At 42.4% G+C, this 27,568-nt stretch overlaps 1 protein-coding gene across 8 annotated transcripts; it reads right to left on the reverse strand.

The window, feature by feature from the left end:
- On the reverse strand, window positions 1-27,224 carry LOC130294263 (toll-like receptor 2). 8 transcript variants are annotated; one of them, XM_056543873.1, is made up of 3 exons: window positions 18,894-19,016; window positions 15,525-16,769; window positions 3,735-5,394 (listed from the first exon to the last, which is right to left on the reverse strand). In XM_056543873.1, exon 2 carries the CDS (start codon window positions 16,743-16,745, stop codon window positions 15,540-15,542), a length of 1,206 nt encoding a protein of 401 aa, XP_056399848.1. In that variant the 5' UTR covers window positions 16,746-16,769; window positions 18,894-19,016; the 3' UTR covers window positions 3,735-5,394; window positions 15,525-15,539. The 8 variants fall into 8 exon arrangements, with proteins under 8 accessions (XP_056399850.1, XP_056399849.1, XP_056399848.1 ...); XM_056543875.1 differs by lacking the exons at window positions 3,735-5,394; window positions 15,525-16,769; window positions 18,894-19,016 and adding exons at window positions 1-1,610; window positions 24,300-24,601; XM_056543874.1 differs by lacking the exons at window positions 3,735-5,394; window positions 15,525-16,769 and adding an exon at window positions 1-1,610 and having other exon boundaries at window positions 18,894-18,960.
- Between the last annotated feature and the right edge of the window lie 344 nt (window positions 27,225-27,568).

Here is a 27,568-nt window from a genome sequence, read left to right on the forward strand (position 1 = left end):
TTGGTATTTTGATTGGAATGTTGAATGCTAAAAAAAAAAAAAAGACTAAATAGCAGTTTATACACAATCAAAAGAGATTATAAATGTAATGTTATGGTCAGTCGCCTTGTTCTATCTGTGTGTCCACATACTGGCAGAAGCAGAGACCGTCTACTAAAGCCCCCTCCCTTATCAAACTACTTAGGTGTTGTGGTTGCTTTTGGTGATGGCTTTTAGGGGGTTGCATAGCTGGGATCAGAGTTATCTTCTGTGCCTACGCCATCATAGCACTGGAATTGTAAGGTGGTTCACAGGAATGACTCATTAACCATAGTGTGCATTTATGTCCCAGTGAAGGAAGGGGTTAAATATAAGAAAGACTATATGGCAATTTATATATAACAAAAAGAGATTATTAAGGTGATGTTATAACCAGTGCCCTTGTTTTTTTTGTATGGCCACATACTGGCAGAAGCAGATACCGTCTACTAAGTGTCCAGGAGTCCACGGAAAGTGTTTCTTGGCCAGACAGTTGGCGTAATCTGATGAATATCTGATCATGGCTCTTTGCCACATACGTTTTGCCATTTCCCGGAGGCACTATAGAACATATCTTTACATTGTTTTAAAGAGGCGAAAACAAAAAACAAACTACCCTTGGAAGCGCAACCGGCGAGGACTGAAGTTTCAGTTAAAGGTAGATTGGCTTCACCAGTTCTTCTGCTCATGTTCTGGACAATCTTTTCTAACCTATGCTTTTTCAATACTTAAATTTACATACTGCAAGACCCACTGGAATAACACAGGTTGGTAAATGTATAAAGATCGTCCAGAACGAAATACTGAATGAAAATGCAAAAATCATTATAAATGAGAGATAAAGGCTTCAGAAAATGTGGAGAATATTTTACCCCAAGGTGGGGTATCATTTATCAGTCGAATAGCTTTCTTGTATATTTCTGGGTCTTTCACAACTGCTTTGAGAGCGTCCGGCACACAAGCGTCACAGAAAACTCCATTGCTCACTTTTATATCATTTTCATTTACTGCAGACAGAGAGAGCAGATGTTTTCCGCCATATAGTATAGATGATTGGAAGTGAACCAGGACGTCTTCGGTTTCCTTAGCATTAGTCTTCAGTAGCCTGTTGCACAGTTTTTTGTAGAACTTCTCGTCTTTAGCTTCTAGGTAAGTAAAATGGCTGAGATATAGAGGCATCGGGCACGGCTTCAGCATGACAGGGACAATGGCTTTATGTGACGTACAGTCCTGGAACATGGAGAGATTGGCTTCAAAGAGGCACCACCGACTGTGCACAAAATCCGGGCTCAGCACCATCAGAATTTTTTGACTCCTCTGGATGCACTCGGTCATGTTTTCTATGATCGTCTTTCCTGGAGTAAAGTCCCGATTATGAAAACAGATTTTAATATCTGGAAATGTGGCCTCCAGTTTTTGGATAAGCTGCTCCACCCATGTAGAATCTGCTCCGCTGAAGCTTATGAAAACGTGGTACATGTCATCCCCAGTGATCTTAGGGACCGAGAGGAAACCAGAAGCAGATGAGCTCGCTGAATTTCAAAATTCTGAATCGTGATAGTTTTCCATTTTCTTAAAATTTTTCCTTATACCTGTAATGATGAAAAGGGAGACATAACATTACATGTTATGATTTCACTTAAAGGGGTATTCCAGGAAAAAACTTTTTTTTATATATATATATCAACTGGCTCCAGAAAGTTAAACAGATTTGTAAATTACTTCTATTAAAAAATCTTAATCCTTTCAGTACTTATGAGCTTCTGAAGTTAAGGTTGTTCTTTTCTGTCTAAGTGTTCTCTGATGACACCTGTCTGATGACACCTGTCACTGTACATAGTGCGCTCTCACTCCTGAGCCTTGGTGTGCACCCGCAGAGCATTTTACGCCCACATATGGGGTATTTCCATACTCACGAGAAATTGCGTTACAAATTTTGGGGGTCTTTTTTTCGTATTACCTCTTATGAAAATGAACACCAGGATGTTAATGTAAAAAAAAATTTTTTTTCACAATAACATGCTGGAGTAGACCCCAACTTTACCTTTTCATAAGGGGTGAAAGGAAAAAAAGCACCCCAAAATGTATAGTGCAATTTCTCCCGAGTACAGAAATACCTCATATGTGGCCCTAAACTGTTGCCTTGCAATACGATAGGGCTCAGAAGTGAGAGAGCGCCATGCGCATTTGAGGCCCCCTTCCATAGATTTGCATTGAGAGGGCAGGGAATGACATAATGAGGGGGCGGGGCTATGATGTCATGAGCTTCCAACTCCAGCGTTCGTAACAGTTTGTTCCAAACGCTAAGCAGCGGAATACCCCTTTAATCATTCATTTTCCTGTGACCTACGTCTCTTTCCCAAGTGTCCATAAGACCTTGGTTGTTTCCCCCCTCACATAGTAACATATCTCACATCAGAGGGATTGGGTGGCTAGGCATCACCGATGACAATCATAGCTTCTGAAATGTTGTTAGTTTAACAGTGCGATCTCTTAGGCTAGGTGCACACTAAGGAATTTCCGTCGAGAATTCCGCTGCACAGTGCACACTAAGAAATTTGAGCGGCAGATTTTCCTGTGCTGAAATTTAGCCGCCAAAAAGAATATATCGCTGTCTTTGGAAACGGCAATGTACACACAGTCCTAGAGCCGACAAATTCAGTCGACAATGCCTGCACTCGGAATCTCCAGACTGAACTTTTCCGGATAGAGATCCCGCAGTGTGAACCTAGCCTTAGAGGGGCTAAGGTGGTTATACAGTATAAAGTTAGAAGTACTGAAGCCATGTCCCAAATAAGCCATCGGCAGATGGTGTAATTTCTTTTATGGACTTCTATCCTGACTCTCTCAGTTTGTGTACCGGGCCAAGAAAAAGAGATAGCAAAAAGACCCATGTATGGACTACCTATGAGTGGAGTATAACAGCACAGTATATACACTAGTTTCAACCTAATGGCCATCTTTTCTCAAGTCCCTAGAAGATTCATCATGATTGAAGTTCGGCACAGAGACTTTCCTTTGGGACTCAGGAGCAAAACAGAAAAATCCCTTTTGTCTAGTGAGGTGCCAATGCTGACTCCAAACTGACCCAGAGCTTAGTGGCACCTCTGGTTTTAGAGACTATTTCACATTTTTGCAAAACCTTAACTTTTTTACATTCCATGTTAATTTTAACTTTATTCTATGGGCTGGACCAATCAGCCGTGGCTCCAGTGCTCACACCTCCTGAGGACTGGATATACCGGATAAATATAAGGAGAAGCTACTGCAGTCAGACACCCGTGATTGTAGATTCATCCCTTCACTAACATTTATGTTCCCTGTGACTGACTTTTGATTTTTTCTTACCTCCTGTGATCTCCTTCTACATGTTTTCTGACATTGCTGTCTAGGTTTGACCCATTGCCAGTTTTCTGATGTTGCATTTGTCCTTTGATTTTTGTACCACGCTACTCTCTAGGTTTGACCCATAGCTTGTCCTGACTCTGTATTTGCCTTTGCGATTTTGTACCTTATCTGTCGGCATGTTACCTAATTAGGTTTGTTGACTTTTGACTAATCTCACACCCCTGCACTTAGTCCACTGTAGGAACCGTCGCCCCGTTCGGGGGCATTCTTTAGGGCAGATCATCCAAGTAGGTAGAGACAGAGGTTTAGAGCAAACTCAGATCTGCACTACTCCTTACCCCAACATGACAGGGTTATCATTTTTAGAAAAGAAAAAAAAAAACACCTTGTATATAAAAAAAATTTATTAGTCACATTTACCATACTGATGCTTTATAGCCTGATAACAGAAAATTCATAAAAACTTTTTTCTGTCATGATCTAAAGGGTATATGCCTATGGGAGACTCAGGGAAATGTTAATGGGTGAGTTATCAAGGCACCAATGAGTTAATAGAAGAAGCCCCCTCACTTATTACACTACTTATGTGTCCTGGTTGCTTTTGACATTTAAGGGGTTGCATGGCTAGAATTGGAGTTTCCTCCTGTGCCCACACCATCACTAACCCACTAACCATGATGTTTTTTTTTTTTTTATAACCCCTGGCAGGACGATTAACTACATTACGACTATATGACAATTTATAGACAGCAAAAAGAGATTATAAATGTAATGTTACGGCCAGTCACCTTGTTCTATCTGTGTGGCCACATACTGGCAGAAGCAGATACCATTTGCTAAATGCCCAGGTGTCTGGGGGTCACCACACGGAAAATGTTTCTTGGCCAGACAATTGGCGTAATCTGATGAATATCTGATAATGGATTTTTTCCACATACATTTTTCCAGTTCAGTATGGGACCCGAAGGCAATGTGGAACATATGTTTACATTGCTTTAAAGAGACAAAAACAAAGACCAAACTGGACATAGAAGCGCAACCAGCGAGGATTGAAGTTTCGACTAACAGTAGATTGGCTTCACCAGTTTTTCTGCTCATGTTCTGGGCCATTGTTTTAAACCTACGATGTTCTGAATTATTTAGTTTATAAAATACAACACCTAATGGAATCATATACGTTGGTAAGTGTAAAAAGTTCAAGTAAGTTGGGGGAATCATAGTATTATAAGAAAGCATTAAAAAAAATATGAATGAAATCAGAAAAATGATAATAAAAACTTTTGCCCAATATGGCTTTATAATATTAACACAAGGCGGGGTATCATTTATCAGTCGAATAGCTTTCTTATATATTTCAGGGTCTTTCACAACTGCTTTGAGAGCGTCTGGCACACAAGTGTCAGAGAAAACCCCAATACCAACTTTTACATCATTTTCATTTACTGCAGACAGAGAGAGCAGATGTTTTCCGCCATATAGTATAGATGATTGGAAGTGAACCAGGACGTCTTCGGTTTCCTTAGCATTAGTCTTCAGTAGCCTGTTGCACATTTTTTCGAAGAACTGTTCGTCTTCAGCTTCTAGGTAAGTTAAATGGCTGAGATATAGAGGCATCGGGCACGGCTTCAGCATAACAGGGACAATGGCTTTATGTGACGTACAGTCCTGGAACATGGAGAGATTGGCTTCAAAGAGGCACCACCGACTGTGCACAAAATCCGGGCTCAGCACCATCAGAATTTTCTGACTCCTCTGGATGCACTCGGTCATGTTTTCTATGATCGTCTTTCCTGGGGTAAAGTCCCGATTATGAAAACAGATTTTAATATCTGGAAATGTGGCCTCCAGTTTTTGCATAAGCTGCGCCACCCATTGAGAGTCTTCTCCACTGAAGCTGATGAAAACGTGGTACATGTCATCCCCAGTGAGCTTAGGGACTGAGAGGAAACCAGAAGCAGATGAGCTCGCTGAATCTCCATATTCTGAATCTTGAGAGTTTTCCATTTTCTTTCAGATTTCGCCTTATACCTGTAATGATGAAGAAGAAATGACATTACATGTTATTTCACCTATTCCTGTTTTTTTCTTTTTTTTCTTTTAAGGTGTACTCCGCGATCTCCCTGCTGCACTTGGCTTTCGTTTAGAGTGTTGGATGTAGTGTCGGAGACCACAACCATCACACCTCCTCCCATAGACTTGCATTGAGGGGGCGCGGCCGTGACGCCAAGAGCCTCCGCCCCGCATCGCCAGTCATCCGGCACGGAGCGAAGTTTGTTGGGGTGCCGCAGCCGAAGATCGCTGAAGTCCCCAGTGGTGGGACCCCTGCGATCAGACATTTTATGCCCTATCCTTTGGGTAGGGGATAATATGTCTAGGGGCCAAAGGATAGGGCATAAAATGTCTGATCGCAGGGGTCCCACCACTGGAGACTTCCGCGATCTTCGGCTGCGGCATCCCAGACATCCGGTGCATGGAGCAAACTTCGCTCCTGGCGTTCGTTTAGAGTGTTGGGTGTAGTGTCGGAGATCACAACCGTCACGCCTCCTCCCATAGACTTGCATTGAGGGGGCGTGGTCGTGACGTCAAGAGCCTCCTCCCCGCATCGCTAGTCATCCGGCACGGAGTGAAGTTTGCTCCGTGCACCGGATGTCTGGGGTGCCGCAGCTGAAGATCGCGGAAGTCCTAAGTGGTGGGACCTTTGCGATCAGACATTTTATGCCCTATCCTTTGGGAAGGGGATAATATGTATAGGGGCGGGGTATCCCTTTAATCTTTTTAGACACGTATTCAATCACTGGATGATAAACAGACCTGGACATGGTGGATATACAGTAAGTTGCCCTAGACTTCTAAGTTGGTGAACTGTATTCTCTTCCTTGCCAGGAAATTATCTTTGTAAATTGTTTTCTACTATTTTATTTTATTTAGATTTGTAATTATTTCCACTCTGCACTGTATAAATATTACTCCTCAACATTGGAATAGCAACACCAAAAAAAAAAAACACTGATGGAATGATGGAAATCACAGGATGGATAGACATGTTAATGATATACAAATGATTAAAAAAAATTATAATATGCAGAACATCTTAGTTTATTCAGTATTGAGTATGAGTGCCATGTGCAAAACTACACGCACTTACATGCTTTGGCATTCTATCAATGAAGTTATAAATAGTTGTCTGAAGAAGGTTCTACCAAGGACTAACTCAGACTAGCTGTCCCTTGTTTATCCCTAGTATGTGTCCTGAACTCTAACCCAACATCTAATAATATAAACCCTGAACTAACTATCCCTTGCAGAAACAACAGAAGGCACTAGGACCCGAAAAAAACTAAGGCTAAGTAAAAAATGGACATAAAAACTTGCAACAAGATGAATTACAAAAGAACCAGGAACAATCTGGGGAAAAAGTAGTACAAAGCACAAAGTAGTGATTCCCAACCGGGGTGCCCTGAGAGAACTCCAGGAGCGCTGCAGAAGTCAAACAAAATATTAGTACCTGCATCTCTATCAGACTTGCCACATGCAGGGCAAGTCTGCTACCTACAAATTCCTCCTACTCAGGACACTGACAGGATATGTGAACATAAACATGTACGTGAGAAGGTTACTGCTCTAATGACTGATTACTGCTGGGGTGGGAATTGTATGCCTAAGTGGGATTTACTGTTGAGGGGATGTTAGATTCCCGAAAGTGATAACTGCTGGGGTGACTTACTCTATATATATATATATATATATATATATATATATATATATATATATATAATATTTAAATAAATAAAAAGTGTATGTGTGTGTGTATATATGTGTGTATGTTCCAGCATCACGTCCAAACAGCTAAAGATATTAACATGAAACTTGGAACACATGTTACTAATATGTCATTTAACCCTTACTCACCCCCATACAAGCCGTCAGGGTTTTTGTTTAAAGTCCCATACAAGTCTATGGGAAATATATGTTACTGCATAACTTCCAAACGTCTGGAGATATTTCGATAATACTTGGTCACATGTTACTTATAGGATAGTTAATTCAACCCTTAACTACCCCCGTTTGTGAGGGTCGGGGTTTTTGTTTAAAGTTCCATGCAAATCTAAGGGAAATGTATGTTCCTGCATTACTTCCGTATGGCTAGAGATATTTCAATAATGCCTGGTACACACATTACTTATATACCAAATAAAAATATATGATAGTTAAATTAACCCTTACCTACACCCTTATATAAAAGATGGGTTTTTGTTTCAAGTCCCATGCAGTTATATGGGACTTCCAGTACCTTACTCCACAAGCTCCGCTCTGCATCTCCTGGTGAATGTGTCAGTTTAGCTTGCAAGCCACGCCCCATCTCACAAAGACACGCCCACTGTTTAAGCCCCACCCTTTTTATTCTCTATCCTTTTTGTGCTTCGGTCTGGCTTGCAAATCACGCCCAGTCCCACAAAGCCATGTCCCCTTCTATTTTCAGCTTACAATATCTTCATCACAAATCAGTCCCACCTGAGGATGGGATATGAGGATGCGACATAAGGACGGGATATGAGGTCAGGATATGAACATGGGATATGAGGTTGGGATAGGAGGTTGGGATATGAGGACGGGATATGAAGACGGGATATGAGGACGGGATATGGGGTTGGGAAATGACAACAATATATGAGGACTGGATATGAAGTCAAAAGCTTCCTCCTTTGTTGATTTTCCTCCCCAACAAGGATTAGGAAGGAAAAACCGGGCAATGCCGGGTACTCAGCTAGTAGTAACTAAATGTGAATTAAAGGTAGTATCAGAGTATCATTAGTTAAAATGGTTGTACTACCTCAGATTTTATTTGTTATTACTGTTTCTCTAGTTTGCATTACGGATAAGTGATTCCGGGGTTTGGAGGCAATGTTGGGGAGATTGATATGGGGGAGAGGTAGGGTGCGATTGAAATATGCTAACTTGGTTTTGCCGGAAGGGGAAGGTGGATGGAATCTCCGAAAATGTAAGTATTACTTTATGGCTTATAAATTGATAACTATTGATTTTTGGCAGAACTTATGTTGGCAGATCTGTTTTTGAAGCAACAAAAGATATTTAAGAACATGGTGGAAATGGTGGAAACAGGCCTACCGCTGGTCAGGCAGGAGGCCCAGTTATCTGTAGTTAAATTGTACAAGAAAATCTGTCATGAGTTTAAAAGAACGTGTAAGATATCAGGAAGCCCAAATTGCACTGTGTTATGGAATAAATTAAATCTCGAACATTTTAGTAAAGGGTTGAACAGTGCTCTCTGCTGACACCTCTGTCCATTTTAGTAACTGTCCGGAGCCCCATAGCAAATCTCTCCTGCTCTGGACAGTTCCTGACATGGACAGAGGTGACAGCAGAGAGCACTGTGATCAGACAGAAAGGAAAGTCAAAAAGAAAATGATTTCCTCTGGAGCATACAGCTGCTAATAAGTACTGGAAGGATTAGAATTTTTAAATAGAGCTAATTTACAAATCTGTTTAACTTTCTGGCATCTGTTGATTAAAAAAAATTATGTTTTCCAGCGGAGTACCCCTTTAAGTATTAAACAGAACTGGACAGCAACTGTGTGTATCCTAGGAGACTTGGGGGAAGGCGGCAATTGAATAATCTATTAATAAATATTTAGTTTTTGGCAAAAATTCTAATATTGCGGCAGTGGTTTGATGATGAATCACCTGATATAAATAACTGATTAAAACTAGTCTCTAAAATTAAGAATGATGATAAATGGAATTGCAAAAGCTCAAAAAAAGGATATAAGCAGTATACTAATACGAGGGCTTGTTGGACAGATTGTGTTTAATGTTTTTTTTTGTGTCTTTTTATTATTTTTTTTAATTTCTTTTTCCAGTCTGGGGGGGGGGGGCGTGGGGTCATGGGTTATAAAATATATGGTTAAAAATCTTTCATATATGTAATATGCAAACTGTTGTAACAATTTTTTAATCAGTAAAAAATGGGGAAAAAAATCCTTTTTTTTCATTTTTGTGCTTTCACTTTTTCCTCCTCCCCTTCTAAGAACCATAGCTCTTTTACTTATCTTTCGCCAGTTTCATATGAGGGCTTGTTTTTTGTATGTGACCAATTTTACTTTCATTTTACCATAAAATGTACAGTGAAACAGAAAAAAAATGCAAATCTTCCATTTTTATGATTTTTTTGTGGGGGGGGGGGTTAAACTTTTGGGGGTGGTTTTTACACAGAACACTTGATGGTAACAATAATGTGTTCTCTTTACTGTGTCAGTCAATGCAATCAGAACAATACCAAAATTCTATAGTTTTTCTATTATTGTACAGCATAACAAATGCAAACTTTTTTAGGGTACGTTCACTCGTACGCAGATTTGATGCACAGGATTTTCTGCTGTAGATTTCAATGTAAACTAAATGACTGAGCGCAGCTTCTAATCTGCAGTTACAAATCCTGCGCATCAAATCTGTGCAGGATCCTGTACGTGTGAATGTACCCATAAACAAAATTGATATGCATAAAATGGTCCCTGTAAGTATTTTGTGGACACTGTTCTCACGTATACATAACATACACGCCTGACACTCTGCCCCCTAGAGTCTGCTTACTGGAGACCTGCACAGTCTCAGTCCTGTCCTCTCCAGGGCAGTAAGTCTTTCCCTGCTACCCCCGTTCCCAGTCCCAGAAGCCTTTTGAGCTCACTCAGGGCCTCCCCTGGACTGTTCCAGGTGCACCGCTCCTACCTGCCCCATGCCAACCATTCATCCATGATGCCACGGCCACCTTCTCCAGGCATAGACTCAGTGCACAATGAAGCTTTCCCTCTGAGCTTTCAGCAAAGATGTCACCCACTTTACAAGTCCACAGCTCCAACTAACGGGAAGTTTTCCTAACCCCTTAAGGACGCAGGGCGTACCTGTATGCCCTGAGTCCACTCCGCGTCATAGCGGGTTGGGTCCGGCCTCTAACAACGGCCAAACCCGTAACTAATAGCGCGCAGGCACTGATCGCAGTGCCGCGCGATATTAACCCTTTAGACGCGGCGTTCAAAGTTGATAGCCCCCTCTAAAGTGAAAGTAAACTGCTCCCGGCTAACTCAGCGGGCTGTTCGGGACCGCCGCGGCGAAATCATGGCATCCCGAACAGCTGGAAGATACAAGGCATGAGCAGTCAAGCGGCAGAATCATCGATCAATGTTATCCTATGAGATAACAAAGATTGATGTAAAAGATCAGTTAGTGCAGTGTTATAGCCACTAGAGGGGGCTATACCACTGCAAAAAAAAATAAAAAGTGAAGAAAAAAAAAGTTAATTAAAACCATTTAACCCCTTCCCTAATAAAAGTTTGAATCACCCCCCTTTTCCCATTTAAAAAAAATAAATAAAAAAAGTGTAAATAAAAAGAAACATATGTGGTATCGTCGTGTGCAAAAATGTACAAACTATAAAAATATATTGTTAAGTAAACCGCACGGTCAATGGCGTATGCGCAAAGAAAAATCCAAATAGCGTATTTTTGGTCACTTTTTATATAATGAAAAAATGAATAAAAAGCTACCAAAAAGTCCGAACAATACAAAAATGGTACAGCTAAAAACTTCAGATTACTGCGCAAAAAATAAGCCCTCATACCGCCCCATACACGGAAAAATAAAAAAGTTATAGGGGTCAGAAGATGCCAATTTTAAATGTATAAATTTTCCTGCATGTAGTTATGATTTTTTCCAGAAGTCCGACAAAATCAAACCTATATAAGTAGGGGATCATTTTATTCGCATGGACCTACAGAATAAAGATAAGGTGTCTTTTTTACCAAACAAAAGTACTGCGTATAAACAGAAGCCCCCAAAAGTTACAAAATGGCATTTTTTTTTCTTCAATTATGTCGCACAATGATATTCTTTTCCATTTCATCGTAGATTTTTGGGTAAAATGACTGATGGCATTACAAAGTAGAATTGGTGGCGCAAATAATAAGCCATCATGTGGATTTTTAGGTGCAAAATTGAAAGAATTATGATTTTTTTAAAGGAGGAAAAAATGAAAGTGCAAAAACGGAAAAACCCTCAGTCCTTAAGGGGTTAAAGGAGCAATGTCATTACCTTACATTGCTGTATTTTTTACAACAGGGGTCTAACAGGTGCAACATATTCAATATAACCTAACATAGCAATACAGAGCAGTAATAAACATTTATGTTATGTTTCGTGAAGGGGAAGAAGTGGTTTTGACAACGTACAAGTATTTTTGGCTTTCTTCTTTAAGACCTTCTTCCCTTACAATTGAAATTTTGTTATTTATTGTAAAAAAAAAAAAAAAAAAAAAAAAAACATACGGTTTCCAAGCTATTATACATCCTCCTTTTATAATGCAAAATTAAATAATTTGGAGTCATTGTAAAACATCTCCTACCTGGTTAATGCAAATTCCTGGGAAATGATATCTTTCGTTGTGAGCGGTGACATTCAAAAGGAGAAAAGACTAAATGGAGTTTCTGAAATGTTTCTGCTGACTTACAATTTCATTTCCGTAGCAGTCCAGCCCCCTCCCTTAGTAAATCTTTCCTTGAAGAACTGGTTATGCTGCTCACAGACCAGAATTTTTAAATTTTCCTTGTTATTTTTTTTTATTTTTTTACTAAAAATAAAGAGTTTCAGTAACTTATCCAACTTTGTGATGTATTTAACAACCTTTACTCGCCAACTTTTACACTTTTACATCAGGGAGATTCCTGCTCCAACCTGAGGGATGTGACAAACTTATAATGTATATGGCCAAATCAATTACAGCCCAGAAAAAATACAGACCCCAGACAAGACTCCAAACTAATAGAGTCCCCAGACATCCTAAACTATTACAGATCCTACACCAAACCAGTAAATAAATACAGACCTTCTAAACAGAAACAAATCCCAAACCAGACCTCAGGAAAACCCACTTGAATATAGACCCCAGACAGGCTAAACTAATGCAGACCTCAGACCAGACCCCCCAAACTAATACAAATACCGACCCACTAAACAAATGCAGACCTTTAGACCGGACAGGCTAAACTAATACAGACCTCAGACCTGACCCACTAAACCAATACAAATACAGACCAGACCCCCTAAACTAATACAGACCTCAGACCTGACCCACTAAACCAATACAAATACAGACCAGACCCCCTAAACTAATACAGACCTCAGACCTGACCCACTAAACCAATACAAATACAAACCACACCCCCTAAACTAATGCAGACCTCAGACTGAACCCCCTAAACTAATACAAATACTGACCCACTAAACAAATGCAGATCTTTAGACCAGACAGGCTAAGCTAATACGGACTGTTGCGAGATCCTTCGGAATATAAAGATCACAGACAAGATCCCTTCAATAAACACAGACCTTAGGCCAGACTCACAAAACTATTATAGTAATACAGACCAAGTACTATACCCCTGAATAAATACAAACCTGGTAAACAAAAACAAGCCCAAAACCAAAACAGAAGCCAGACAAGACCCTTTAAATAAATACAGACCCCAGACATTGTAAACAAATATACACCACAAACCAGTCACCTTAAACTTATGCATATCCAAGGCAAGACCCCTTCAGATCCCCTAAACAAATACCGATCCCCAGACAAGACCCCTATATAAAGTTAGACCCCGGACCCGACTCAATAATACAGTCTCTAGACTAAACCCCCTAAACTAATACAAATCACAGACAAGACCCCTAAACTAATAGGGAGATCAGACCAGACCCCTAAAATAATACAGACCTCAGACCAGACCCCTAAACTAATACAGACCTCAGACCAGACCCCTAAACGAATACATATCCCAGACCAGACACCTAAACTAATGCAGATTGCATACTAAAGTCAACATTCCAGTACCCAGTCATCCTAAACAAATACAGCCCACAGACCTGATGCCCTAAACAAATACAGACCACATGCAGTTCTCACTCATCCTAAACAAATACAACCACAGACTAGACCCCCTTAATCATCATAGACCCCAAACCAGACCCCCTGAACAAATACAGACCCCCCCAAAACACAACCCATCATACAACATAATATACACATATACATGCCAATCACATGTCATGTAACTTGACATAGACAGAGGCGTCAGCAGAGAGCACTGTGGTCAGACAGAAAAGAACTACACAACTTCCTGTGGAGCATACAGCAGCTTTTTTAATAGAAGTAATTTACAAACCGGTTTAACTTTTTGAAAACCTCTTTAAAAGGGGATCTTTGCCCCTAGACATCCTATCCCCTATCCAAAGGGGGTGGTGGACTGGTGGTAGTTGTAGTGAGTGGACAGCAGGGGTGGTGGACTGGTGGTAGTTGTAGTGAGTGGACAGCAGGGGTGGTGGACTGGTGGTAGTTGTAGTGAGTGGACAGCAGGGGGGGTGGACTGGTGGTAGTTGTAGTGAGTGGACAGCAGGGGGGGTGGACAGGTGGTAGTTGTAGTGAGTGGACAGCAGGGGTGGTGGACTGGTGGTAGTTGTAGTGAGTGGACAGCAGGGGGGGTGGACAGGTGGTAGTTGTAGTGAGTGGACAGCAGGGGGGGTGGACAGGTGGTAGTTGTAGTGAGTGGACAGCAGGGGTGGTGGACTGGTGGTAGTTGTAGTGAGTGGACAGCAGGGGGGGTGGACTGGTGGTAGTTGTAGTGAGTGGACAGCAGGGGGGGTGGACAGGTGGTAGTTGTAGTGAGTGGACAGCAGGGGGGGTGGACTGGTGGTAGTTTTAGTGAGTGGACAGCAGGGGGGTGGACAGGTGGTAGTTGTAGTGAGTGGACAGCAGGGGGGGTGGACTGGTGGTAGTTGTAGTGAGTGGACAGCAGGGGTGGTGGACTGGTGGTAGTTGTAGTGAGTGGACCGCAGGGGGGGTGGACTGGTGGTAGTTGTAGTGATTGGACAGCAGGGGTGGTGGACTGGTGGTAGTTGTAGTGAGTGGACAGCAGGAGGGGTGGACTGGTGGTAGTTGTAGTGAGTGGACAGCAGGGGTGGTGGACTGGTGGTAGTTGTAGTGATTGGACAGCAAATTTTTACCTGGGGTGCCCAAACTTTTGATCCCCACTGTATACTGTATGTGTGTATACACTTGAATCTGCAGAGGTAACTATTAAATATTGGCCCTTAATTACTAAGAGTGTTGTGTAGGTTTCTTTGTGGGTTTTAATTCCCTACAATTTATTTTCCACGGTATTTACTAAGGTTTCCCTACATTTTCCACTTTCCCTACACTTTGCTTTTTTTTTTACACATGTTCTGATCTGTCAGGTTTTCCTCAGCTCCAATCCACCACATTTTCTGTGGAAACCTTAGTAAATATATTGTTTTTTTGGGAAAATGTCGGGAACACGCCCCTTTTTGGTGACCACACCCCTTCCCGGAGGACACACCCCTTTTTTGGTTTTCTTAGCAAAATGAAGTTAGTCTGGGTTTTTCCAATTCTGGCGCAGACAGAATTTCTGGCGCAATGCGCCAGAATCTAGCGCACAACCCGACAAAACATTTGCAATAGTAAATGAGGGGCAATGTGTTTTCTCAGAAAATATTGCAGACTTTCCCACTTATATGTGTACGCCACTTCTGATATATTTGTCACACCACTATACTGGCTTCTAATTGGCTGGGCGCGGTATGCCATCAGTGGCTAACCTTTGGTCGTGTTATCTTGTTTGTTGCAAAGAATTCTGGGCTACCCTAAAGTCATATCTGTGTCCCTTCTTCCTCCCCCTATGCTAAAATGATGCCAACAATAAAGTTTAATCTTCATCCTTTACCTGTTTCGGCCGAAGCAAATTGGGCAATATTCGTCAAAACTACTAAACAAACTCAGCATCTACGGGTTGGATTAGCTCAGCACTAGCCACAATAATTATGGCCATAAAAACAATAAAAAAACACCATAATGTGCAAAATTACATATAATGCAAAAGTAAAAAAAAATGAGTTAAATAGGTGTATTTTGAGGTTCAATACTGCTGTGAAGCTTTAAAATACATTAGAAACAACTGTGTTAATGCAGCCTAATAGAATGGTGGTTCACAGGAATAACCTACTGATGTATGTTTAGGATATGGGCAGGAATAAGTCAAATATAAAATGTTTAAATGGCAATTTAGATAAAACAAAAATACATTATAAAGGTGATGTTACGGCCAGTGCCCTTGTTCTATTTGTATGGCCACATACTGGCAGAAGCAGATACCGTCTACTAAGTGTCCAGGAGGCCGGGAGTCACCGCACGGAAAGTGTTTCTTGGCCAGACAATTGGCGTAATCCGATGAATATCTGATCATGGCTCTTTGCCACATATGTTTTGCCATTTCTCTATCAGACCCGGAGGCAATAGAGAACATATCTTTACATCGTTTTAAAGAAACAAAAACAAAAACTAAACTGGACTTGGAAGCACAACCGGCGAGGACTGAAGTCTCGGCTAAGAGTAGATTGGCTTCACCAATTCTTCTGCTCATGTTCTGGACAAGCTTTTTAGTCCTGTTCTTTTCTAAATACTTTGCTTTAAATATTGCAAGACCTAATGGAAGAATACATGTAGGTAAGTGTAAAAAGTAAGACCAAGTTAAATTAGCTAATGAAAATCCAAAAGTAAAAAGAGCGAGTGGTAAAAAGACAATTACAAGAAACACTTTAGTCCAAATAGACTTAAAGACATCCTCGAAAGGCGGGGTATCATTTATCAGTCGAATAGCTTTCTTGTATATTTCTGGGTCTTTCACAACTGCTTTGAGAGCATCCGGCACACAAGCGTTAGAGAAAACTCCATTGCAAACTTCATTATCTTCATTTACTGCGGACAGAGAGAGCAGATGTTTTCCGCCATATAGTATAGATGATTGGAAGTGAACCAGGACGTCTTCGGTTTCCTTAGCATTAGTCTTCAGTAGCCTGTTGCACAGTTTTTTGTAGAACTGTTCGTCTTCAGCTTCTAGGTAAGTTAAATGGCTGAGATATAGAGGCATCGGGCACGGCTTCAGCATGACAGGGACAATGGCTTTATGTGACGTACAGTCCTGGAACATGGAGAGATTGGCTTCAAAGAGGCACCACCGACTGTGCACAAAATCCGGGCTCAGCACCATCAGAATTTTCTGACTCCTCTGGATGCACTCGGTCATGTTTTCTATGATCGTCTTTCCTGGAGTAAAGTCCCGATTATGAAAACAGATTTTAATATCTGGAAATGTGGCCTCCAGTTTTTGGATAAGTTGCTCCACCCATGTAGAGTCTTCTCCACTGAAGCTGATGAAAACGTGGTACATGTCATCCCCAGTGAGCTTAGGGACCGAGAGGAAACCAGAAGCAGATGAGCTCGCTGAATCATGATAGTTTTCCATTTTCTTTCTAATGTTACATTACACCTATCACGATGAAGAAGAAGAATTAACATTAGACCTCATGGCTTTTTCTCAATGATGCCTCAGAGCCCTTACTATATTTGCTCCTCTGGTCCTATGGATCCAACCTCTGACTTTCTCCAAAAATCTCACAATAGCTATCTCCTGACCTCTGCACAGCTTCTGGAGGACAGGCCTACTCTCTGCACACTTTCATAGCAGGTCTCTCGGTCACCTCCTCTGGTCTTGCCAAGCACTCAATGGCACCAAACACCATCTTTGAATCACTCATCTCTGTCCTCCTGTCCTAAACATTGCAGCACAGCGTTCAGTCACATCAGTACAGGGATCTTTTTCCTTGGCCCCTACCAAAACTCACATCATTTTGCACAAACCCCCTGATCTACAATTCTTGTTTGTCTTTTGGTTCTCACGCCAAGGAGGCAGCAGCTTGGCATTGAGTGGGGCGACCTTATCACATGCGACTTGTGCTGCACACACAGATATCCATGACAGGTGCACGGGCAGCATCAGATCCACTAGATCAGTGTTTCCCAAACCCGGTCCTCAAGGACCCCCAACAGGTCATGTTTTCAGGATTTCCTTAGTCTTTCAAAGGTGATATAATTATGGTCAGTGCATCAGGCATCACCACAATTACCATGGAAAAAGTATAACAGGAGGCACTCGTGGATGCAACACGTAGATTTATTCAGGTACGCTCACAGGATGCAACACAGTCAACAAGCCGTTTCATGCTAAATGCACTTATTCATGACCAGAGGTCATGAATAAGCACATTTAGTGTGAAACGGCTTGTTGACTGTGTTGCATCCTGTGACTGTACCTGAATAAATCTACGTGTTGCATCCACGAGTGCCTCCTGTTATACTTTTTCCATGGTAACGGATCTTCTAATTTTCCTGGGATTGAGCACCGTGTGAACACGATTCTACTTGCCTGAAGTTTGGTTGCAGTTCACACCACCTCTGGCTATTGGTAGGCGGCAGTACCAACTTTCTGCTTTTCTTGGTGAACAGATCATCACAATTATATCACCTGTGATAGGACTAAAAACATGACCTGTTGGGGGTTTGGGAAACACTGCACTAGATTTACTGGGAGGTGTGCGCCCAGGGGCGTAACTAAAGGGTAGGGATCGACCGATTATCGGTTTGGGCGATATTATCGGGTTATATTCACGATTTTGGACGTTATCAGTATCGGCAATTACCTTGCCGATAATCCAATAATGCCGCCCCCCCCCCCCCCCACCGCACCATGCCTAAAGGGGCCCCAAGACACATCTGCCCCATAAGAGGCCAGTATTATAATTCGCACATGGATTTTGCATCGGGGCCCAAACGTTACATGTCATGCCTCTGTGTGCTCTTCTAAGTTAATTCAGCACAATGTACATTTAAACACGTCTGGAGTATGAAAACACAGCAATAAGTAAATCTCCCCCAATAAAGTTTATGGACTCTGTTCTCACATATACATAAGAAACTTCTAACATACACACCTGACACTCTGCCTCCTTACTGTAGATCTGCACAGTCTCAGTCCCGTCCTCCTCAGGGCAGTAAGTCCTTTCCTACTACCCCCCCCCCCTCCCCTTCACAGTCCCCGAAGTCTTTTTAGCTCACTCGGAGCCTCCCATGGACTGTTTCAGGTGCCCCGCACCTACCTGCCCCATGCCAACCATTCATGCACAATGCACCGTCCCATCTGCGCTTCTGGCAAAGACGTCACCCAGGTCAACAGCTCCATAGAACAGGAAGTTTTCTTAAAGGAGCAGTGTCATTATTATTTTTTACAACCGCGGTCTAACAGGTGCAAAATATTCAATATAACCTAGTAGAGCAATACAGAACAGTAATAAACATTTACACAGTGTTTGATAAAGGGAAAGGAGTATGGTTTCCACAATGTACAAGTTCTAGTATTTTTTTTGGCTTTCGTCTTGAAGACTTCCTAGCCTGACAATTGAAGGTCACATATTAATCCTTGACCGTCCGATGATGATCGGCCATCACATCCCAGTGACTAACTAAATGGAATTTTATTATGTATTGTAAATAAGTCAGAAGCTTTCCGAGCTGTAACATGGTAGATAATTTGGTGTCATTGTAAAACATCACCTACCTGGTTACTGCAGATATATAAGAAAATCTTTCTTTGTGAGCTGTGACATCAAGAAGGTGAAAAGTCTAAATGGATTTGGGAAGAGTTTCTGAAATGTTTCTGCTGACTTACAGTAGGAATCTGGCCGCTGCGCCCTCCCCCTAGTGAGACCTTGAAGAACTGGTTATTATGATGCACTCAGCCCAGAATGAGTACAGACCCCAGACAAGACACCTAACTAATATAGTCCTCAGACATACTTAAAGGGGTACTCCCGTGGAAAAATATATATTTTTTAAATCAACTGGTGCCAGAAAGTTAAACAGATTTGTAAATCACTTCTATTAAAAAATCTTAATCCTTCCAGTACTTTTTAGGGGCTGTATACTAAAGAGAAATCCAAAAAAGAAATGCATTTCCTCTGATGTCACGACCACAGTGCTCTCTGCTGACCTCTGCTGTCCATTTTAGGAACTGTCCAGAACAGCATATGTTTGCTATGGGGATTTTCTATGAGGTCAATAGAGAGCACTGTGGTCAGGACATCAGAGGAAATGCATTTCTTTTTTGGATTTCTCTTTAGTATACAGCCCCTAAAAAGTACTGGAAGGATTAAGATTTTTTTCTGGCACCAGTTGATTTAAAAAAAAAATGTTTTCCACGGGAGTACCCCTTTAAAGGGGTACTCCGCTGCTCAACGTTTGGAACAAACTTGTTCCGGACGCTGGAGCAGACGCTGGGAGCTTGTGACATCATAGCCCGCCCCCTCATGACTTCACACTCCGCCCCCTCAATGCAAATCTATGGGAGGGGGTGTGACGGCCGTCACGCCCCCTCCCATAGACTTGCATTGAGGGGGAGGTGCGTAACGTTGTGAGGGGGCGGGGCTATGATGTCACAAGCTCCCGGCGCCGACTCCCGCATTCGGAACAGTTTGTTCCAAACGCTGAGCCGCGGAGTACCCCTCTAACTATTACAGATCCTACACCAAACCAGTAAATAAATACAGACCTTCTAAACAGAAACAAACCCAAACCAGACCCCAGGAGAAATCACTTAAATATAGACCCCAAAAGTGATAGGTTTAACTAATACAAACTGTTGCCAGATCCTCTAGACATATAAAGGTCACAGACAAGACCCCCTCAATAAATACAGACCTCCAGGCCAGAATCATTAAACTATCATAGTACCCAGACATCCTAAATACAGACCAAGTACCATACCCCTCAAAAAATACAGACCCCCTAAACACAGACAACCCCGAAGCCCTCTTAACGAAAACAGAAGCCAGACAGGACCCTTTAAATAAATACAGACCCCAGACATTCTAAACAAATACAGACCACAAACCAGTCACCTTAAATGAATACATAGCCAAGGCCAGACCCCTTCAGATCCCCTAAACAAATACCGATCCCCAGACAAGACCCCTATATAAAGTCAGACCCCAGACCAGACTCCCTAAATAAATACAGACCCTAGACCAGACCCCCTAAACTAATACAAATCACAGACCAGACCACCTTTACTAATGCAGACCCCATGCTAAACTCAATAGCCCAGTACCCAGTCATCCTAAATAAATACAACCCACAGACCAGACCCATAAACCAACATAGACCCCAAACCCGACCTCCTAAACAAATACAGACCCGAGACTCCCAAAAACACTTAAATATTGAAGAACATTCAATCTAGCCTCCTTATAGTCTGTAGATTTATTATGTATGAATATATAGTCCAATATCAAAGGAAGAACACAACACATCATACAACATAATATATACATAATATGCGCATAATATACACTCATTTACATATACATCAAGCAACTTATTGCAGTAGAATCCAATCCATCCATCCTGTACCCACCATTGGCGCCTGCAGCTATTGTAGAGCGCAGGCGACACTCTTCCAGGTGCAGCGGCGACTACAATAGGAGACCGCTCAGGTGACCAGGCATATCGCGGTATATTGAGGAGGCAAGGAAGCTCGCCATCATTTTTGTGTCCTACATGCGCTTCTTTATTGTTCTTTTTTTTTACTATTATTCTGGCATAGATTTATTTTTTTACCTTTATGGGAACAATTTGATTTGATATAGATATATACATATATACAAGTATATTTAAAATGTCCCTATTCTGACCCCTATAACTTATTTTTCTGTATAGGGGACTGTATGGGGTTAATTTTTGCGCTGTGATCTGTTGTTTCTATGGGCACCATTTTTTCTTTTGAGGGGACTATTCAATCACTTTTTAGAGATCTTTTTTTCTGATATATGATGTGACCATACAATGTAATCCCGAGTAATTGTGCATCTTCTGTAGCTTCATTAAAGGGAACCAATCATCAGATTTTACCCTATATAACGTTTGGCAAAGCGTTATATAGGGTAAAATCTTTATTTTCACCATTCCCGGGGGACACTCCGGCCCCCACGGATGGTGAAGATATGAAGTTATAAACTAGTCACCGCCGCAGCCGTAAGTAGTCCCCTGGGCGGGAGCTCTTCTCACCTACTCCCGTTCTTCGGCCGGCAGCGACGCCCCCTCCGCTTGATTGATGGGCCGTGTCATCACTCTGCTCCGTCTGTTCAGTGAGCGGAACAATGACGCTGCCCATCAATCAAGCGGAGGGGGCGTCACTGCTGGCCGAAGAACAGGAGTAGGTGAGAAGAGCTCCCCGCCCAGGTGACTACTTACGGCGGCGGCGGTGACTAGTTTATAACTTCATATCTTCACCTCCCTGGGGGCAGGAGCGTCCCCCGGGAATGGTGAAAATAAAGATTTTACCCTATATAACACTTTGCCAAGCATTATATAGGGTCAAATCTGATGATTGGTTCCCTTTAAATCCTGTGTTTTCTCAGACAATATTTTCCCACTTACGTGTGTACCACTTGCATTAAAGTCTACGCTTGCACTTTACATAGATGCCGCAGAGGCTCTGTGGGCTCTGATCACACTATGAGGGTGCGTTTTGGTTTTTGTAGGTTTTCCGCTGCGTATTTGAAAGTGGGCGGGCTCTTCTCGGCTGTCCGCAGCAGATTTTCCACGGAGGAATTTACGCTGCAGAAAATCCGCCACAAGCCCCATTGAAGCCAGTAGGGACTGCAGCGGATTTTCCACAGCGTAAATTCCTCAGTGGAAAATCTGCTGCGGACAGCAGAGAAGAGCCCGCCCACTTTCAAATACACAGCGGAAAACCTGCAAAAACAAATATCGTGTGAACGCACCCTTATGGAGGATGACTGTCCCTCACAGATCTTCTTCTCACCCTGACAAGGCAAATGTAGGCCACGAGCCTGCAGCTGCAGTAATGCAGGAATAGATCTGTCTGTGGCTCTGAAAACTTAATAAATGAACTGATCCTGACAGATCTTCGCACATTTGAATGAATCGGGTAATATTTGCCAAAATTTCTGAGCAAACCCAGAATCTACGGCTTTGATTTGCTCAGCACCAGCCACAATCATTACGGAAATAAAAATATTAGAAAAGAAAAACAATGTGCAAAATTACATTTATTTCAAAGGGGAAAAAAGTGTAAAATAGGTGAAGTGTAACGTGTAATACTGGTGTTGGGTATTCCAGAATTTTTTTATATATATATATATATATATATATATATATATATCTCAACTGGCTCCAGAAAGTTAAACAGATTTGTAAATTACTCCTATTAAAAAAAATCTTAATCCTTTCAGTACTTATGAGCTTCTGAAGTTGAGTTGTTCTTTTCTGTCTAAGTGCTCTCTGATGACACCTTTCTCGGGAACCGCCCAGTTTAGAAGCAAATCCCCATAGCAAACCTCTTCTACTCTGTGCAGTTCCCGAGACAAGCAGAGGTGTCAGCAGAGAGCACTGTTGTCAGACAGAAAAGAACAACTCAACTTCAGCAACTGATAAGTACTGAAAGGATTAAGATTTTTTAATAGAAGTAATTTACAAATCTGTTCACTTCAAAATCTGTTTCTTGGCCAGACAATTGGCGTAATCTGATTAAAGGGGTACTCCGGCCCTAAGACATCTTAAGATGTCTGATCGTGGGGGTCCCGCCGCTGGGGACCCCTGCAATATAGCATGCAGCACCTACTTATAAGTACTGCCAGAAGCACTGGAGGCTCCAAGTCTTATGCCTCCAAACCATGGGGATGGAGTATCGTGACATCACGCCCCGCCCCCTCAATGCAAGTCTATGGGAGGGGGCGTGACGGCCGTCACGCCCCCTCCCATAGACTTGCATTGAGGGGGCGCGGCGTGACATCACACGCGGGCGGATTAGTGACATCAGGATACTCCATCCCCATGGTCGGGAGGCATAAGACTTGGAGCCTCCAGTGCTTCCGGCAGTACTTACAGGTGGGTGCTGCATGCTAGATTGTGGGGTCCCCAGTGGCGGGACCCCCGCGATCAGACATCTTATCCCCTATCTTTTGGATAGGGGGATAAGATGTCTTGGGGCCGGAGTACCCCTTTAATATCTGATTAAACAGGTTTTGCCAGTTGAGTATCAGACCCAGAAGCAATATGGAACATATCTTTACATAGACTTGCATTGAAGGGGCGGGGCGGGGCGTGGCGTGACATCACAAGGGGCGTGACCGAGACGTCACGACCACCGCACCCAGCTTTTGGAACAAAATGTTCTGGATGCTGGGGCAGTGGAGTACCCCTTTAAGCACCAACCGGTGCAATCTGAAAACTATGTCCCCCTGCAAGCGCACAGCAAGAAAAACAACAAAACCAATGCAGACAACATAATAGTAAAATAAAGTAATAGTGAAAATAAAGCAAAACTACATGACAACTTTGGAGCAAGTCAATGCGCAAAATGTAAACACAGCGCACTCAATTTCGCAAGAGCACGCCTGTTAATAAATTCCCCCATAATGTTTAGTAAGGGGAACGGACGTATGTATGGTTGACCCCCTTACAGTAATATTGGCTTTCTCCTTAGAGGCATTGTACACTTGCAGGTTGTATACTCATTAGAGATGAGCGAACTTACAGTAAATTCGATTCGTCACAAACTTCTCGGCTCAACAGTTGATGACCTATCCTGCGTAAATTAGTTCAGCTTTCCGGTGCTCCGGTGGGCTGGAAAAGGTGGATACATTCCTAGGAAAGAGTCTCCTAGGACTGTATCCACCTTTTCCAGCCAACCGGAGCACCGGAAAGCTGAACTAATTTACGCAGGATAGGTCATCAACTGCCGAGCCGAGAAGTTCGTGACGAATCGAATTTACTGTAAGTTCGCTCATCTCTAATACTCATCTTGGATCACTTGGTAACCAGCCAATAGGAATTGTATCTCGTATTGTCTACAGGTCAGACAGAAGCTTCCGGAAATATTTGATGTCTCCTCTTATAATGTAACACGTGAAATGATTCGGTGTCATTGCAAAACGTCACCTACCTGGTTAATGCAGATATATAGGAAATATCTGTCGCGGTGACATCCACGAGGAGAAAACACTAAATGGATTTACTTTAAGTTTTCAGAAAATTTCTGCTGACTTTCAGTTTCAGTTCTGTAAAAATCCGGCGCCCGTTGAAATGGTTATTAACCCCTTCAGTATGCAGCCACTTTTTTTTCTCCAATCTAACGTGTCACCTTGTGCGGCAAAAACTTTAAAATATTTTTACTTATCCGGTTGAGCTGGCATAGGGGCGCCGAATAATCCTCTGAACTAATAATCTGCAAACACTGTGGTGTTATTATCCATGTTAGTCTCCGCAATGATGGCCGCAATGATGGAGTCCTGCCTTAGTCTGTGATTGGCTGATTGGACCGTCATGGCTGAGACATTTCAGAAGTGGCAAGTAGGCTGAGGAGCCAGGGGAGTAAGCTTTTTGGTTTTCGTAGTAGCCCCTTGTAACATATAAAAAGATCTAATCAATCTATGTAATCTCTATCATCTATCTATCTATCTCATATCTATCTATCTATCTATCTCATATCTATCTATCTATCTATCTCATATCTATCTATCTCATATCTATCTCATATCTATCTATCTATCGCATATCTATCTATCTCATATCTATCTCATATCTATCTATCTATCTCATATCTATCTATCTATCGCATATCTATCTATCTATCTCATATCTATCTATCTATCTATCTCATATCTATCTATCTATCTCATATCTATCTATCTATCTCATATCTATCTATCTCACATCTATCCATCTCACATCTATCCATCTCATATCTCTCATCTCTATTGTATGGTTGGGCCCACACCCCCTGTTGGAGCTCTGAGTACAGCAGCTCCCGCTCTTCTAGGAAGACTTTCTGCAAGATTTTGGGGGAGGTGTCTGGGGGACTTTCTGCTCATTCATCCATTAGTGAGGTCGGACCCTGATGTTGGAGAAGACCGGGGTCACAGTCTCCATCTTAGAGGTGTTGGATGAGGCCCGTGCTCTGCGCAGTCACGTTCTTCCCACCAGATTCCCCTTCCATGGGGGAGATTTATCAAGACCTGAGCAGAAGAAATGTTGGCCAGTTGCCCATAGCAACCAATCAGATCACTTCTTTCACTTTTGAAAAGGCCTCTAAGAAAATGAAAGCAGCGATCTGATTGGTTGCTATGGGCAACTGGCCAACATTTCTTCTGCTCAGGTCTTGATAAATCTTCCCCCCCCCCCCCCAATGTCTTAATGGACCCCGCTGTGCGCACGGGTCATGGAGGAACAGAGCGGAGCCGAATCCAAACAGTTTCCACAAAGTTGGAAGTGACAAGTGTCCCCAATGTTTTGGTGCTTAAAGGGGTACTCCGGTGAAAAACTTTTTTTTTTTTTTTTTTTTAAATAAACTGGTGCCAGAAAGTTAAACAGATTTGTAAATTACTTCTATTAAAAAAAAAATCTTAATCCTTCCTGTACTTATTAGCTGCTAAATACTACAGTGGAAATGATTTTCCGTTTGCAACACAGAGCTCTCTGCTGACACCTCTGTCCATTTTAGGAACTGTCCAGAGTAGGAGAAAATCCCCATAGAAAACATATGCTGTTCTGGACAGTTCCTAAAATGGACAGAGATGTCAGTAGAGAGCTCTGCGTTTCAAAACGGAAAAGAATTTCCACTGTAGTATTTAGCAGCTAATAAGTACAGGAAGGATTAAGATTTTTTTAATAGAAGTAATTTACAAATATGTTTAACTTTCTGGCACCTGTTGATTTAAAAAAAAAGTTTTTCACCAGAGAGCAGTGACCCCCCCCATAGACCAGGATTCCTCAATCATTGCACCTATAGCAGTTGCAAAAATTACAAGTCCCAGCATGCCCGGATAGCCAAAGGCTGTCCGGGCATTCTGGGAGTTGTAGTTTTGCAACGGCTGGAGGCACACTGGTTGGAAAACATTGCTATAATGTAGCCTATGGAATAACAACCCATACACCATCATCCTGGCTGATTTATAGGTGTCGCTCCATCCACTTCCTGTATCTTGTAGATCAGGAACAACTCTGCCCCCTACTGTTTATCTTCAGCATTCAGTCTAATGCGTTAATGACCTTAGGCCACATTCAACCTTTTCCCTTTTAGGTTGTAAGGCCCATAAAATTACCATTATTTTTTTTTTCCTCTCTTTAGCTGTAAAGAATGAAAATATAGGTAAAAAAATGAATAAAAGAAATATTGGCAATTATATTACAGGCTTAAAAAAATTAAAAATAAAGTGTGTGAACATGGCCTAAATCCAGTAACACATCACTCTGAACAGTAGGGGGCAGTGTTGTTTCTGATCTACGAACGTAGCAGGAGAGATACCTGTAAATCAGCCAGGATGACGCCTTCCGTTACATTATAGCAGTGTTTTCCCAACCAGGGTGTCTCCAGCAAAACGACAACTCCCAAACGGCTGTCCGGGCATGCTGGGAGTTGTAGTTTTGCAACAGCTGAAGGCACCCTGGTTGGGAAACACTTACAGGTCAGAATTTTAACACTTTGTTACTAAGGGTATGTTCACGCTACGGCTAATGAACGGAATCTCCGCTAGCAGAATCGCGCCAGTGGAGATTCCATTCTGGCGGCTGCCACCGCAATACTTCGGTGGTAGGACCGCGTGGCACTGTGCCGTCACCATTGACAGCTATGCAGTGTTTGCACGGAACAATTTCAGTGGCGGAACTGTCCGCCGCTGAAATTCTGCTGTGTGGACGGGTCTCGCAGAAACCCATTCATACTGATGTTTATGTTCACAGCACGTAATTCAGTTCGTGGCATTCCACGGGAATTACACACCTGGGTGGGTTGGAGTTGTCTTTGAGCTGCGGTGCCTTTTATAAGAAAATCTGTCAGCTCAAGAACGTTATGATCTCAAGTGTCCAGGAGGTGGGGCCAAACCACAGCATGCACACTTCCTTCCACTTCTCCCTGCCTTGATTGATTTGCCAGGTTTGGCTTCCAGTTCTGAGCCCTGTACAATTAAAGGGGTACTCCTCCCCTAGACATCTTATCCTGATCTCTCCTGCAGAGCCCCCCCCCCCCCCCCCCCCCCCCTCATCTGGTGCACGGAGCAAACTCTGCTCTGTGCCTGATTACTGTCGATGCAAGAGCCGGAGGATCGTGACATCATGGCCCTGCCCTCTCGTAACATCACGCCCCCTCAATACAAGACTGGGAGGGAGTGTGGCATCCACCCCGCCCTCTCCCATAGACTTGCATTGAAGGGGCGG

Source organism: Hyla sarda, chromosome 10, assembly GCF_029499605.1.
Source record: "Hyla sarda isolate aHylSar1 chromosome 10, aHylSar1.hap1, whole genome shotgun sequence".
In the NCBI taxonomy this organism is placed as follows: domain Eukaryota; kingdom Metazoa; phylum Chordata; class Amphibia; order Anura; family Hylidae; genus Hyla; species Hyla sarda.